We start from the raw sequence: 16,868 nt of genomic DNA on the forward strand, positions 1-16,868 counted from the left end.
GGCTTTGGTATTCGACGTGCGAGTAATAAATGATATGAAACAAGTAGAGTAGTATTATTTATAACTTTGCATGGAAAATTTAGCCGGTTACAAAAGTGATTACTACCATATCAGGACCATTAGAGGTCGCCCCTTAAGCAACATATCCTTCTATGTAAGACAAAGCTAGCACACATCTAAAAGAAATATTTCTTGAGATTGTCAGCATTCCAAGTGCGCAGGATAGGTCGGCCTTGCATGTCTTGAATGCGGTAAGTTCCATCCCTGACTTCATCATAGATCTCATAAGGTCCTTCCCAGGTAGGCGTCAACTTACCCTGTTCATTGGCTCGGCCTGTGGATTCCATTTTTCGGAGGACAAAATCTCCCACTTTGAGCACTCTGTTAGAGACTTTTTTGTTGTATTCCCTCGCCATTCTTATCTTGTACAGCTGTTGTCTTAGGGCGTCATTTCCTCTAACCTCAGGCAAGAGATCCAAGGCCACTTTCATCATTTCCCAGTTAGCATTTTCATCGTATAGCATGACTCTCAAGGTTGGCTCACACATCTCTATGGGTAGGACGGCCTCGGCACCATAAGCTAATAAGAAGGGGGTTTCACCGGTGGAGTTCTTTGCCGTGGTGCGGATTGACCATAAGACGTTTGGCAACTCATCAGCCCACAGACCCTTGGCTTCGTCAAGCTTCTTTTTAATCCCTTCAGAGATTATTTTGTTGAACGCCTCAACCTGGCCATTGGCTTGGGGACGTCCAACAGAGGCAATACAACTATGTATGCCATGGTCCGCCAGCCATTCTTTCAGCTTAGGCGTCTCAAACTGAGGCCCATTATCAAAGACGATAGCCTGTGGGATTCCAAAACGAGTCATGATATTTTCCAAATGAATGCTCGTACATCACTGGATTTTATATTCTTGAGTGCTTCTGCTTCCACCCACTTGGTGAAGTAATCTACAGCAACAATGACATAACGCCTCCCTCCAGGAGCGGCAGTAAACGGGCCTAGGAGGTCCATTCCCCACTTAGCAAACGGAATTGGACTAGTGATGGGTGTCAGAAATCGAGTCGGTCGGTGTATTAGGTGAGCAAAGCGCTGACATTTGTCACACTTCTTGACCAATGAGATTGCATCATCCTTAAGAGTCGGCCAATAATTGCCGGTTCGAAGTGCCTTTTCTGCCAAGGCCCTTCCCCCAATATGCGAGCTACATAGTCCCTGGTGAAGGTCTTCTAGAATTTCTTGTCCCTTTTCAGGCGTCACACATCTCAACAAAGGACGGGAGTAGGCCTTTTTGTAAAGAGTGTCGTTCCACATTTCAAACCAAGAGCATTTCTTTTGAAGTTTTGCCGCTTGCCTCGAGTCTTCTGGCAAGACTCCATTCATTTTGAAGTTAATTATGTCATCCATCCACGTGGAAGTCCTGTCCAGAGTTTCTACCTCCATTTTCTCGATGCTCTTGTGTTCCTTTACCTCCCAGAACACATGACGAGGGGTATCACAAGACGCAGAACTGGCCAATTTTGACAAGGCATCCGCTTGGTTATTTTCTGAGCGAGGGACTTGCCTTACTTCAAAGCTTTTCAGTGGCTCCACCTCCTGGTGGACGGCCTGCATATATTTAACCATCGTCGGTTCCCTTGCCTCGTAGGTTCCATTGACTTGGCTCACAATCAGTTGAGAGTCAGATAGTGCTAAGATTTCTTCGGCACCGGCCGCTTTACACATTTTAATGCCACAAAGCAGGGCTTCATACTCAGCCTCATTGTTGGACGCCTGAAAGTTAAACCGCATAGCATACTCAAAAGTATCCCCTTCTGGCGATTGGCAGGTTATCCCGGCTCCACAACCGTTCTGCGTGGACGAGCCGTCTACGTACAATGTCCACACCGTCTTTGTATTCTTGTCAAAGGAATGCCTCGTAATTTCAACAATAAAGTTTGCACAAGCTTGCCCCTTGACGGCTTTCCTAGGTTCATAAGTGATATCAAAGGCATTCAGCTCAATAGCCCAGTTCAGCATTCGGCCTGACGCCTCCATCTTCGTGAAAGGCAGTTTAAGCGGCTGACCCGTGTAGACCACTATCCTGTGGGCTAAGAAGTAAGGACGAAGCTTTTTGCTGGCCATGAACAAGGCTAAACCAAAATTTTCCACCGTAGGGTATCTAATTTCAGCATTTTGAAGAACATGACTGACGAAGTACATTGGCATCTGTATTCCTTCCCTCTCTGTTAGTAGAACGGTACTCAGCGAGTGTTCAGATACAGCAAGGTACATGTATAAAGTCTCTCCCTGCAAAGGGCTAACAAGACAAGGTAAGGTGTGCAAATAATCTTTTAATCTAACCAGCGCCGCCTCGGCTTCATCCGACCATTCAAACTTGGCCTTCTTTCTGATTGCCCTAAAAATGTAGTGACATTTGTCTCCGGCTCTGGAAAGAAATCTGCCCAGGGCGGCCAGACAACCTGTGAGCCGCTGGACTTTTTTTACTGTCTTTGGTGAGCTCATATCAATTACCGCCTGGATCTTGTCCGGGTTGGCTTCAATTCCTCTTTCATCAATCAAAAAACCTAAGAATTTTCCCGACGTTACCCCAAACACACACTTCTTAGGATTCAATCTCATGTTGTAAGCTCGAATAGTCTCAAATGTCTCCCTCAGATCAGCTATGTGTGCCGTCCGCTACTTACTTTTCACAATCATATCATCAATGTAAGCTTCAATGTTTCTGCCGAGCTGTTTGGTGAACAAAGTGTTAATAAGACGATGAAAGGTGGCCGGTGCATTCTTTAACCCAAACGGCATTACTTTGTAACAGTATAGACATTTTTCTGTAAAAAATGACGTCTTTTCCTGGTCGTCAAGCCACAAGGGGATTTGATGAAACCCTGAGTATGCATCCATGAAGCTCATCATGGCATGTCCCGCCGTGGAGTCGACAAGCCGGTCGATCTTTGGGAATGGGAAGCTGTCCTTGGGACATGCCTTATTGAGGTTTGTGTAATCAACACACATCCTCCAGGTGCCGTTTGGTTTCTTGACGAGGACCACATTAGCAACCCAGTCGGGATACTGACTAGGCCGAACAAACCCTGCATCCATCAACTTCTGTATTTCCGCCGCTGCCGCCTGATTTCTATCTTCCCCATGGTTCCTTTTCTTCTGACGGACCGGTTTAAAATTTGGGTCCACATTCAGCTTATGGACGGCCACGGCAGGGTCAATGCCCGACATTTCTTCAACAGTAAAGGCAAAGATATCTTCAAATTCTCTCAATAGGTGGACCAACTCTGCCGCCAACGGGTCGCCAGGAGGAATTTCAATGGGCACTACTCTGTCTGGCTTATCTGTATTCGATACCACATTGAAATGAGCCCCAAAAGGCTCTGGTCGTCTTTCTTCCATGTGCGCCGCTGAGATAGTTAGTGTCTCCTTCAGGGATTTGGATTGTGTGTCGCCACATTTTCGTTTGTTTCCCAACGTGTCTTTCTCTTCACCTGACCTCCATGCTTCCGGACTCAAGGTGGTTAAATAGCAGTCTCTAACTTGTTGCTGATCACCATGTATGGTGCTGACGCTCCCATCATCACATACAAACTTAAGAAGCATCAAGTGAGTCACAATAACAGCCTTTGCCCTGTTCAAGGTAGGACGCCCCAAGATAATATTATATGCCGCCAGTGAAGGAAATAGTGCCCTTGGTCCAAGTATGCATATAATATTAAGTCTAATAAATGCGGTTCAGTATTAATTAACAAGCTAATAATTCAGTGAGATCAAGTGAGCTGAATGCCTAGCTAGAGGCCGCTTCAGTTCAAGTGGAATTAATGATATTAATCCACAGCTTAATCTTGACTGAACCCATAGGGTCACACAAATAGTACGTAAACGGATCAAGTATTTAATGGCATTAAATACTCCATCTATGGATATTCGGAATCGACGGATCTTGGTTTCAGTGGGAGCTGAGATCGTCACAAGCAAGAAATGAATACTCCGGAAACGATGATATTACCGGAAACGGAAATATGGATCGTATCGGAAATATAAATATTATCCATGTCGTAAATGTTGCCGGAAACGGAAACATGGTACGTATCGGAAAATATTAATAGAAATAGAAATATTGCCGGAATCGGAAATATTGCCGGAAACGGAAATATTGTCAGAATCGGAAATATTATCGGAATCGGAAAATAATTCCGGAAACGAAAATATTAAATATTTGTTCGAAACGGAAATTAATTCCGGAATCGGAAATATTAAATATTGTTCGTATCGGAAATAAATTCCGGAATCGGGAATATAATCGGAAGCGTATCGTACGAATTAGCATCGGATGAGGCCTGCCAGACGAAGGCCCAACACGAAGCCGGGCCATCGCCCAGCAAGCCAGCGCGCCACAACGCACCAGCCAAGGCTGCGCCAGGCCCACCGCAAGGAAGGCCCAGCGCGCGCCAAGGCTGCGGCAGCGTGTGGGCCTCGTGACAATGGGCTGCGAGTGCTCGCGGGCTGCGCGCGCGCGCGCATAGCGCCCCTCGTGGGCTGCTGTGCGTGCGTGTGTGTGTTTGTGTTCATATACGAATCCTAAAGCTATCAGGATTCGATATATGATTAAATTCCTAATCCTAAAAGGATAAATTAATTAAATAAGAGTTCTACTTGGATTCTAGTTTAATTAATTCGTATCCTAGTAGGATTCCAGTTCCTTTTCCATACCTCTATAAATAGGTGCCTAGGGTCATAATTTATAGACACAATTGAAGTATTCTAAAGGTAAGATTTTGAAGAAAAATCAGCCATACACTTGCACCTAAATAGCCGAAATTCCTAAGCAACCTTAAGGGCGATTCTAGTTGGTCAAGCTTAAGGCGGATCCGGACGTGCTGTGAATTCCCAAATTCGAAGCCTAACTATGACTTTTCAGAGGTTTTAGTTTTTCGAACGCAAAAGTTTGTAAATTTAAGATGTTAAATTAAATATTTGCGATTCTTGTTGATAAATCTTGAATTTTTGATTGACCTACAGTATATGTTTAACAAGTTTGGAATGCCTAGCCTTGTTAATTATACAACCTAATTTGTAATTATGATTAATTTGTTGAAATTCGAATTAATTTGATTTTCATAATTAATTAATAATTTAATTAGGTACCAATGATTAAAAACCACCATAAAAATTGTTAATTTATGTTAAATTTAAAATTTTTATGACCTAGATTTGGATCCATGTTAATCGGAAATCAATTAATTAATAAATTTTCGTTTTTTCGCCCTAAAATAATGAAATTAATATGATTTATTAATTTATCATTAATTTTGGAAATAAAAGTTTTAAATTTTATGAAATTCGCTCATAAAACTTGCACGCACAAAGCAATGGACGCAACGTGTTACCCTTAAGGGGTGTTGTATAGTGCGGGCATGCGACGACGAGCAAGGGAGCTCGTCGCCCATGCGGTACGAATGCAGCGAGCAAGGCGAGTAGCACGCGAGCACAAGGCAGCAGCCCTGCCTTGCGTCGAGTGCTGCGATGATGCATGGGCGGATGGGCGAAGAAGCAAGGCGAGCGAGTGATGGCAGGCGCGCGCGCGCGGGCAGCGAGGGGTGCCTCGCAGCACGAGCGCTGCCTCGCCCAGCCTCGCCAAGCAACTGTTGCGCTACGAAGCAGCGAGCGATGCTGCGTGCAAGCGTGGCTCGGCTTGCTGCGTTTGCGCGTGGCAGCTGCTTGTGCCTTGCTGTGCGATCAGTCGTGAGGGGCGATGCTGCCTCGTGGACACGACGGGGCATGGGCGCAAGCTCATGGCCTCGTCTTGACCCGATTGATGCGCTTTGAATTTAATTTTTAATTTTCAGTTCGGAAACGATTTTAATTAATTTTAAAATTCGTAATTTAAATTGTTTTCTTGGATTTTAATTTTGAATATTATAATTATTATAAATTTTATTTATACTAATTATTTTACTAAAATTAAATCTTGAATTAATTTAAATTCGTTTAATTCAACTGAAATAAATTAAATTAATGGATTCGATTATAAATTTATATGAGCTTTAAATTTTAATTAAATTTGTATGTTTCCGGTTAGACTAGAAATACATTTTTATGTTTAAAATTAGTAAAGCATATGAATTTATTGGTTTAAGTGGGAGCATTTTTAGTCATAAACTCTTGATTAGGTCTACAAATCCTTTAAGGTTAAACAACTTGATTAGAATTAATAAGGACTGAATAATTGGTAGATTAGTGGTGCCCTTAATTAATTGCTGCAAATATTTATGTGATGCATAACGTGTTTTACTAACCAGCTATGTGGGCCATTCATGATAATGAATGGGTGAATGGTATATATTGTATATGTACTGTTTTGCAGGTTATGAAGTGACTAGCATGGCCCAAATAGGATAGAAAATATGGTCTGCGTACCATTAATTTGAATGTAATTGGTCTAAAGTACCAAAATTGTTTTTCAATTCAAATATGGTCTGCGTACCATCAAATAGTTGTAATTAGTTTAATTATAGCTTATCCTATTTGAAGAAAATGGCGCCTCCCACGGTGAAATTCAAGACGAAGTTACCATTTTTGAGACGGACTTTGAAGTTGAAGCTTCAAGATGAAGTCGGGCCATACTAGATCACATTTATCTTATGCATGTTTTAAGTTATTTATTGCTTTTAAATATGTCTTAAATATGCATGAGATCAAAGCTTGATTATGTTGCATGATTAAGGATTTTAGTTCACTTAAAATCTAACCAACATAGTAAGAGCCTTAAGTTCCAAACTTAAAAATTGAGTTAAAAGGTGTCATGCCAAAATAAACACTTACTTGGATATCCTTTACATTAATCTAGTAATAGTTTTCGCTCAGCGAGGTGTTACTTATTGGTCCTAAAGGGGTAAGGTACACAAATAATTGTGCGTACATGTTAGTTTTGGTGAAACTCAACGATATAAGTAAGGAGTCCTTTTATGTCGTGGCAAAATCGATAGGTTTACCTAATAAGTTCTTAGACGTACCTATCAACCAAGAGTAGTTTCTAGACTATTAGCAAAAGGCTTTTGCTTACCTAAAAGATTTTAGAATTGAGTCTAAATACATAATGTGCTTAATTCTTCAATGGATTTTAGGGTCTTGGAATCATTTTATTCACACCTGCCGGAACACATAACTTGAATAAAATGCTTAATGAACATTGAATTATGCATGTATGCTAGAATTTAAGTTTATTAAGAGAAACTGTGAATGGTTATTTATTTGTTTATTCTTTTTCAATTGTAGTTTTAATTATGGCAAACAACAATTCATTCAACATTCGATCAATTCTCGAAAAGGAGAAGTTGGGCGGGAAAAACTTCCTTGACTGGCAAAGGAACTTGCAAATAGTTCTTATGCAGGAAGAAAAGGAGTATGTCCTGGAAGAGGCGATGCCCGAAGCCGCAGGCGAAGGGGTCACTCAGGAAGCCCTCAATCGTTGGATTGATGCCAACAAGGATGTGAAATGTCTAATGCTTGCAACCATGAGTGCAGATCTACAGAAAACGTTCATCAACTCAGATGCTTTAACGATCATCAGTGAGTTAAAGAACATGTTCCAAGATCTGGCTCGAGTCGAAAAATTCGAAACTCATAGGCAAATTCTTGAGACCAAACTTAAGAAAGGCGAGCCCGTAAGTCCACATGTTCTCAAAATGATTGGACTCATTGAGAATATGAGTCGGCTGGATCAGCAATTCTCTGAGGAAATGGCTGTAGACACCATCCTCCATTCTCTTCATAGCGGGTATGATCAGTTCAAACTGAACTACAGTATGAATAGTCTGGACAAAACGCTCACTAAGCTTCACGGTATGCTGAAGACCGCTGAAAAGACGCTCAAAAGTGATAAGCAGGATGTGCTTATGGTGCGTGGGGGCAAGTTCAAGAAATCTGGAAAGAAGAGGAATGCTAAGAAAGGTGGCAACAAGGCCAGCCCAACTAAGCAAACTGGCGCCAAGTCTGAAAAGAGGAAGGTCAGTCAACCCACTTCTGAATCCGAATGCTTCTACTACAAGAAGAAGGGGCATTGGAAGAGAGATTGCTTGAAGATAAAGGAAGATCAGAAGAACGGAACAGTCGTTCCATCTTCAGGTATTTTTGTTATAGACTGTACACTTGTTAATTCAACTTCTTGGGTATTAGATACAGGTTGTGGCTCACACTTATGTTCCAATTCACAGGGACTAAGAAGAAGTAGAAAGTTAAGCAAGGGTGAAGTCGACCTACGAGTGGGAAATGGAGCACGGATTGCTGCATTAGCTGTAGGAACTTATTATTTGTCGTTGCCCTCTAGGCTAGTTTTGGAACTGGAAGAGTGTTTCCATGTTCCAAGTCTTACTAAAAACATCATTTCAGTTTCTTGCTTAGATGCTAAGGGATTTTCCTTTTTAATAAAAGACAATAGTTGTTCGTTTTATTTTAAAGAGATGTTTTATGGATCTGCTAGATTAGTCAATGGACTTTATTTATTATATCACGACAAACAAGTTTATAACATAAATACCAAAAAGGCCAAAAAGGATGATTCAGATCTCACCTATCTGTGGCATTGTCGATTAGGCCATATTAACTTGAAACGCATGGAAAGACTTCAAAAGGAAGGAATTCTAGAACCATTTGACTTAGAGGATTATGGTAAGTGCGAATCATGTTTACTTGGCAAAATGACAAAGCAACCTTTCTCTAAAGTTGGAGAAAGAGCAACTGAACTATTGGGTTTAATCCATACAGATGTATGTGGACCAATGAGTACAAATGCTAGGGGTGGTTTCAGCTACTTTATCACTTTTACTGATGACTTCAGTAGATATGGTTATGTCTACCTAATGAAGCATAAGTCTGAATCCTTTAACAAATTCAAGGAATTTCAGAGTGAAGTAGAGAATCAATTAGGCAAGAAGATTAAAGCACTGCGGTCTGATAGAGGCGGTGAATATCTGAGCTATGAATTTGATGACCATCTGAAAGAATGTGGAATTCTATCAGAATTGACTCCTCCTGGAACACCACAATGGAACGGTGTGTCAGAACGCAGGAACAGAACCTTGCTAGACATGGTTACGTCAATGATGGGTCAGGCCGAACTTCCAATAGAATTTTGGGGACATGCACTAAATACAGCTGCACTCACTATAAATAGAGCTCCGTCTAAAGCTGTTGAAAAGACTCCATATGAGTTATGGTTTGGAAAGCCTCCAAAAGTGTCTTTTCTTAAGATTTGGGGATGTGAAGTATACGTCAAACGATTAATTTCAGACAAACTTCATCCAAAATCTGACAAATGTATCCTTGTGGGCTATCCAAAGGAAACAAAGGGGTATTACTTCTACAATACATCTGAGAACAAGGTGTTTGTTGCTCGAGATGGTATCTTTTTGGAAAAGGATCACATTTCCAAAATGACAAGTGGGAGAAAAGTAGACCTCGAAGAAATTCGAGTCGAACAACAAACTCTAGAGAATGCTCAAGATAACATTCAAGATGAAACTCAGAGATCTTTAGAAGTATCTGGTGAGAATCATGGTCAATCTAGAGATGTAACCCCGCGTAGATCGCAGAGATATAGATCTCAACCGGAAAGGTACTTAGGTATTTTGACGAACGAGAGATATGATGTTCTATTACTTGAAAGTGATGAACCTGCGACTTACAAACAAGCTATGACGAGCCCTAGCTCCAAGCAATGGCATGAAGCCATGCAATCTGAATTAGATTCCATGTCTGAAAACCAAGTATGGGATTTGGTCGATTTGCCAGATGGCTACCAAGCCATTGGAAGCAAATGGGTTTTCAAACTGAAAAAGGACAAGGATGGGAAACTTGAAGTTTTCAAAGCTAGATTGGTTGCAAAAGGTTACAAGCAAGTCCACGGTGTGGATTACGATGAAACCTTTTCACCAGTTGCAATGCTAAAGTCTATTCGGATAATGTTAGCAATCGCTGCATATTACGATTACGAAATATGGCAGATGGATGTCAAAACCGCTTTCTTAAACGGCGTTTTAACAGAAACTGTGTTTATGACACAACCTGAAGGTTTTGAGGATCCAAAGAATGCTAAAAAGGTATGCAAGCTAAAGAAATCAATCTACGGATTGAAGCAGGCATCCCGGAGCTGGAATATACGTTTTGATGAAGTAGTCAGTGACTTTGGTTTCATCAAGAACACAACCGAATCTTGTGTATACAAGAAGGTCAGTGGGAGAAAAATTGCCTTCCTAGTATTATATGTCGATGACATATTACTTATCGGAAATGACATTCCTATGTTAAACTCTGTCAAGATTTGGCTTGGGAAATGTTTTTCGATGAAGGATCTAGGAGAAGCACAGTACATATTGGGCATCAAGATTTACAGAGATAGATCTAAAAAGATGATTGGACTTAGTCAGAGCACTTATATCAATAAGGTGCTTGATAGGTTCAAGATGGCAGACTCCAAGCGAGGCTACCTACCCATGTCTCATGGAATAACTCTAAGCAAGACTCAGTGCCCAAAAACACTTGATGAGCGTAGACGAATGAATGGGATTCCATATGCATCATTGATTGGTTTAATAATGTATGCTATGATATGTACACGCCCGGATGTTGCGTACGCACTCAGTGCTACGAGCAGATACCAGTCAGACCCAGGAGAGGCACATTGGACTGCTGCCAAGAATATTCTGAAGTACCTGAAAAGGCACAAAGATGACTTCCTGGTCTATGGTGGAGATGATGAATTAATTGTTAAAGGCTATACGGACGCAAGTTTCCAAACCGACAAAGATGATTTCAGATCACAGTCTGGGTTTGTCTTCTGCCTCAACGGAGGTGCAGTAAGCTGGAAAAGTGCTAAGCAAAGCACCATTGCGGATTCTACAACTGAAGCGGAGTACATTGCTGCACATGAAGCAGCAAAGAAAGCTATATGGCTAAGGAAGTTCATAGGTGAACTTGGTGTAGTCCCCTCCATTAAAGGACCAATAGCCCTGTATTGTGATAATAACGGAGCTATTGCACAGGCAAAGGAGCCTAGACACCACCAAAGAGTCAAGCATGTACTTCGTAGATTTCACCTTCTACGAGAGTTCGTTGAAAGAAAAGAAGTCGAGATAAGCAAGATTGGAACTGATGACAACATATCAGATCCATTGACTAAACCTCTGCCGCAGGCGAAGCACAACTCGCACACTGCAGCTATGGGAATCAAGCATATTGGAGAATGGCTTTGATGTCCTTATTTAATGTTTTAAAGTTTTAGAGTTTAATTCTTTGTAAAACATTATTGGTTAATCATTAACAATAAATGAATAGAATTTATTTTTCCATTTAATTTGTGGTTTATTAAATGATGAGTCCCTTCAATTTGACGAAATATTCAAGATAGACTGTCAGGACCAGTCCTGTGACTAAGAAATGTCTATCAAGTGAACTTGAATGTCAAAGGTTGAAAATGGTCCCTGATCGGAGTTTTCTATAAAATTGGACGCATAGAAAACGTTAGACGACTAGAATGCAAGATGACTAGTAGTTCTGTTTCTTGAACTACGTGGACATGGCAATGTCATAATCATTTGCATAGATACTTACTTTGGGAAGACTAGTATCGGACAGACCTATGAAACTTTACTGTAAGAGATGAAAATCTGTCATAAGTAAATTTCATTAAAATTATTAGACACTAAATCCTCAATACCTGAGTGATTTGAGATTACTTGTTTGAGAACTGGTTGCTTTGACGTTGACCAACCGTCGCACCGTAAAAGGAGGCTATAAAGGCAACGCTCAGGTAATCACCTATCAAACGAAGTCTAATCTCAAGATCGCAAGATTGGGATTGTCCTCCCATAAATTGGGATGAGATGCTTAAAAGTTGTACAAGGCCACTCGGAGAGCTAGAAACTGTAAAATGCATGGCCGTGCTCGGATGAATCATAGGTTATGATTATCTGTTTATTTGATCAGTTGAACTCTGAAACCGAGAAACACCTTTGGACATAATAAGGATGACAACTCTTACCTTATGTTCAAGAGCAAGCATCGAGCGACAAAGAAATTAGGTAATGCACACTTGTCCCGAAGGACAAGTGGGAGACTGAAGGAAATAGTGCCCTTGGTCCAAGTATGCATATAATATTAAGTCTAATAAATGCGGTTCAGTATTAATTAACAAGTTAATAATTCAGTGAGATCAAGTGAGCTGAATGCCTAGCTAGAGGCCGCTTCAGTTCAAGTGGAATTAATGATATTAATCCACAGCTTACTCTTGACTGAACCCGTATGGTCACACAAATAGTACGTAAACGGATCAAGTATTTAATGGCATTAAATACTCCATCTATGGATATTCGGAATCGACGGATCTTGGTTTCAGTGGGAGCTGAGATCGTCACAAGCAAGAAATGAATACTCCGGAAACGATGATATTACCGGAAACGGAAATATGGATCGTATCGGAAATATAAATATTATCCAAGTCGTAAATGTTGCCGGAAACGGAAACATGGTACGTATCGGAAAATATTAAAGGAAATAGAAATATTGCCGGAATCGGAAATATTGCCGGAAACGGAAATATTGTCACAATCGGAAATATTATCGGAATCGGAAAATAATTCCGGAAACGGAAATATTAAATATTTGTTCGAACCGGAAATTAATTCCGGAATCGGAAATATTAAATATTGTTCGTATCGGAAATAAATTCCGGAATCGGGAATTTAATCGGAAGTGTATCGTACGAATTAGCATCGGACGAGGCCTGCCAGACGAAGGCACAGCATGAAGCCGGGCCATCGCCCAACAAGCCAGCGCGCCACAACGCACCTGCCAAGGCTACGCCAGGCCCACCGCAAGGAAGGCCCAGCGCGCGCCAAGGCTGCGGCAGCGTGTGGGCCTCGTGGCAATGGGCTGCGAGTGCTCGCGGGCTGCGCGCGCGCGCATGGCGCCCCTCGTGGGCTGCTGTGCGTGTGTGTGTTTGTGTTCATATACGAATCCTAAAGCTATCAGGATTCGATATATGATTAAATTCCTAATCCTAAAAGGATAAATTAATTAAATAAGAGTTCTACTAGGATTCTAGTTTAATTAATTCGTATCCTAGTAGGATTCCAGTTCCTTTTCCATACCTCTATAAATAGGTGCCTAGGGTCATAATTTATAGACACAATTGAAGTATTCTAAAGGTAAGATTTTGAAGAAAAATCAGCCATACACTTGCACCTAAATAGCCGAAATTCCTAAGCAACCTTAAGGGCGATTCTAGTTGGTCAAGCTTAAGGCAGATCCGGACGTGCTGTGGACTATCTACGGAGGGACGAAACTTGGAGTCCTAAAGACTTGTTCTTGTTCGGTTCGGGCGCAGCTAGGGAGGGCACGCAACAAAGTGTATGCATCTAAACTATGCTAAATGATTATGTCTAAATAATATGCTTTCCTGGCTTTATGGTTTTTCCGCATGATTTATGTTTTGTCATTTGAATCATAACCTAACAGCCAGATCTTTCACTATGAGGAAACGGACATCCATTTGACGTGATTCTTTTTTGCTTCCCATCCGCAGAGGGAGAGAAATGATACCGACTGGATGGATGACACTACCTCCGAAGCCTATAATGGGATAGTGAATTTTCTCTATCTTTGAGGAATCATGTTGCAGCCGGTTCAAGCACTCTAGACTAATTATATCTGACGAGCTTCCTGTATCAACCAAGATATGCCTAACCCTCAGATTGGCGACCTTTAACTCAATTACCAACAGATCGTCGTGCGGGGTGGCTATTTTCCCACGGTCGGCCTCGCCGATTTCTACTTTTGGAAATGGGTCGGCTGCGGCCTTTCCTGACAACATCACTTGCCCCAGCCGCTTGACATAATCTTTCTGACCCCTCATGGTTGGACCACCGGCGGCCAACCCTCCTGATATGACGGCCACAAACTCTGGATCAGTACGGTTCCCATCCTCTTCTGAGGGAGGTGATTTGTTCTTTTTGTAGAACAGTTTTCCCGAACCTCCTGTGTTCCTGCTGATACAACTCTGTAGGAATCCCTTAGCGGCTAGGCCGTCCACTGTCCTTTTTAAGCTCTTACATTCTTTGGTGTCATGTCCAATGTCACTATGAAAGTGACAATACAGCTTGGGGTCCCTGCTTTCTGGTGGTGACTTCATGGGAAATGGCCGGTCGATCTAATACTTGGACCCAACGTCCATCAGAATTGTGTACATGTCTGTGTTATACTCAAATCGCTCCCTGTCATAGTTTCTGGACCTCTTCTGACCTGCCGCCCCGGGAGCCCTGTCTGATTCTTTTACGATAGCCCAAGTCCCATTAGGCCGGCTCTTTTTCTCAAATTTCTCTTTTTTTGCCGCCGGCTCGGCAGTATCACTTCCTCGAGGCTCTTTCGGGACGCTGCAAATTTCTGTTGCGTGGATAAAGGCCTCGGCCTCATCTAGCACCTCTGCCATGGTTCACACACTTTTCTTTACCAGATCAAACTTGAAGGAGCCCTTCTTAAGCCCTCTAATGAAGTTATCAAACGCAACACCATCCGGCAAATCTGGAATTTGCCAGCCTCTAAGTTGAATCTTTTCACATAACTCCTTAGAGACTCATCTTTCCCTTGCTGGATTCGACTCAAATGCATGCTCGTCTTCTTTTCTTCCTTGTGAGCCATGAACCGGGTAGAAAACAATAACTCGAGCTCCGAAAAATAGCGAATGGTTCCAGTTGGAAGCCTCTCAAACCACTTAGATGCTTATCCTTTGAGTGTACCGGGGAAATACTTGCACCGAGTTGAGTCAGTTGTTCCTTGAACGTACATGTGATGCCGGTAGACTAAGAGATGCATGTCTGGATCCGTAGTCCCATCATAGGCATCAATGTTGGGCGGCTTAACCTTGGGCTCCCTCGGTGCTCTCATGATGTTATCTGCAAAAGGGGAGGAATGTCCTAGGGCCATGTTGGACACTCCCTCCTGAATGTGATACACAGGATCCTGGTACCGTGAGTACGGCTCCCGCCGAGAAGACTCACGACGACGAGTTTGAAAAGTTGGATGAGTGGCCTCTGGGCGCGCTTGGCTCAAGTGCGTGTAAGTTGGTTGAGGGAGAGGTCTATCCGGCATGACGGGGGTTGACCCGGTATCAGAAAGTTCAGATTCATAATCAGGTATCTGCTCTGCGCGTGGATGCTCACGTCCTCGAGACTCTTCGCCGACCAGCCGCTGAGGCAGTCGGCGCGGTAGGTAAGACAGGGCCTGATTTGCTGGCAGCCGCCTCCTGACATCCTCGCCTGTCTGCCTGGTCCAGACGTTCGTGGGACGCAGGGACAATGACGGCATGTTATCCGTCGGCCTCTCATGATTGGCAGCTGCAGTGGTGGTGTAAATCAACATGCTCTTCTGCACCTTAGCGTGGACTGTCTTTCCCATATCAGCTTGGAACTCGGCCAAGATGGCTCACAAGGCACCCACAGACACGGGCATGTCTGGGTTTTCCTCCATTACTGTGCCTGATTGAGGATCTAGGTACCCACCAGGGGGAGTGCGGTTTGCCTGCTCCTCCTCCTCACTGAGCACTTCCACCTCGGCGGCATGACGAGGTGTGTGTCCTGCTGCAAAAATCCGGACGACATCTCCAGTGATTCTTGGAGCCGGCGTATGCTGCTGCTCGGTCGGCGTTTCCCTTTCCAGAGGTGGCCGTTCCACTCGTACAGGCCGCCCAACATCGTTTTCCTGTCGTTGCTCTTCCATACTACCGTACCTCCCCACAGACGGCGCCAAATGTTGTGGGGTTTTTCCGGTAAGCTAGACTTGGAGGTTTCCGGTAGCCGATGTTTAAGCAAGAGTATGTTTTTAGAGAGAGAAAGTAGAGAGAAGGCAGAGCAGTAAAATGTTCTTTCTTTTGATGTAATTGTGACCCCTTTTTCTAGGCAAATGGGGATTTTTATAGTACTAGGTTATTGGGGGAATGACCTAACATTCCCTTCACATGATTGGCTGAGGCAGGAGGAGAGGACAAGTGTCCTTTCCTCTTGCAGTTTTCTGGCTTTTTAGGGCATAAGTGGGTTGTTTGGGCCTTTGCGCCCATCATGGGATACTTGCCACGTATGCCCCTCATGTACAGACATAATACATACATTTATATGTACACAAATGCAAGTACGTATACTTTGTAGATACGTAGATGGACACTCATACTTATGCGTAGACGGATATTTATACTTCCATGGTTTACTTACGGGGCGTAATGCGTGCCAAGTGTAGCATCTTTATTGGTACAAGTTGGCATGGTAATTTTGCAAACAACACCTACCGGGGATTCTTAATTTTTTTTATAATTTCAATAACGTACAAATTTAATAAATGACACAAAATTAAGAATTAATAAATTAAAGACATCGTTTTTGCGAACAATATCTATATATCTATTACTATATACTAAAAGAGACACCAGGAATGACACGTGTCATTTCCTGGTGCGATTTTTTCCCGCCAAAATGTTTTTTTATTTTTTACTTTAAAATAAATAAATCACATTACGTTTTTTTAGGAAACTAAGATAAAAGTATATTTTAATCACCATAGATGAGTACTGCATAATATATTATTAGAGGAAAGCTAAATCAATATAATTTTTTCCTTTATGATATAATTTATGTATGTAATATTATAACTTTTTAATCTGATAAGAAATATAAAAAGTATTGATAAATGAATTTCTAATGTTAGTCTGCTATTAATAATATAATACATGGTAACTGGTAAGTAAGAATGTTAATTAAAATAATAATACATGGTAAGTAGACTAACATATAAGTTTATTTATCAAGATTTTACTCAGTTC

General features: G+C 42.0%; 1 protein-coding gene across 1 annotated transcript; it reads right to left on the reverse strand.

Annotated features, from left to right (window-relative positions):
• Nucleotides 1–176: 176 nt before the first annotated feature.
• Nucleotides 177–14,192, reverse strand: LOC130472081 (uncharacterized). The gene is made up of 6 exons (XM_056842504.1): nucleotides 13,717–14,192; nucleotides 3,288–3,635; nucleotides 2,696–3,074; nucleotides 1,439–2,290; nucleotides 896–1,288; nucleotides 177–818 (listed from the first exon to the last, which is right to left on the reverse strand). The coding sequence occupies exons 1-6, from the start codon at nucleotides 14,190–14,192 to the stop codon at nucleotides 177–179; spliced, it is 3,090 nt and encodes a 1,029-aa protein (XP_056698482.1).
• Nucleotides 14,193–16,868: the final 2,676 nt, after the last annotated feature.

Source organism: Spinacia oleracea, chromosome 4 (assembly GCF_020520425.1).
Source record: "Spinacia oleracea cultivar Varoflay chromosome 4, BTI_SOV_V1, whole genome shotgun sequence".
Taxonomy (NCBI): domain Eukaryota; kingdom Viridiplantae; phylum Streptophyta; class Magnoliopsida; order Caryophyllales; family Amaranthaceae; genus Spinacia; species Spinacia oleracea.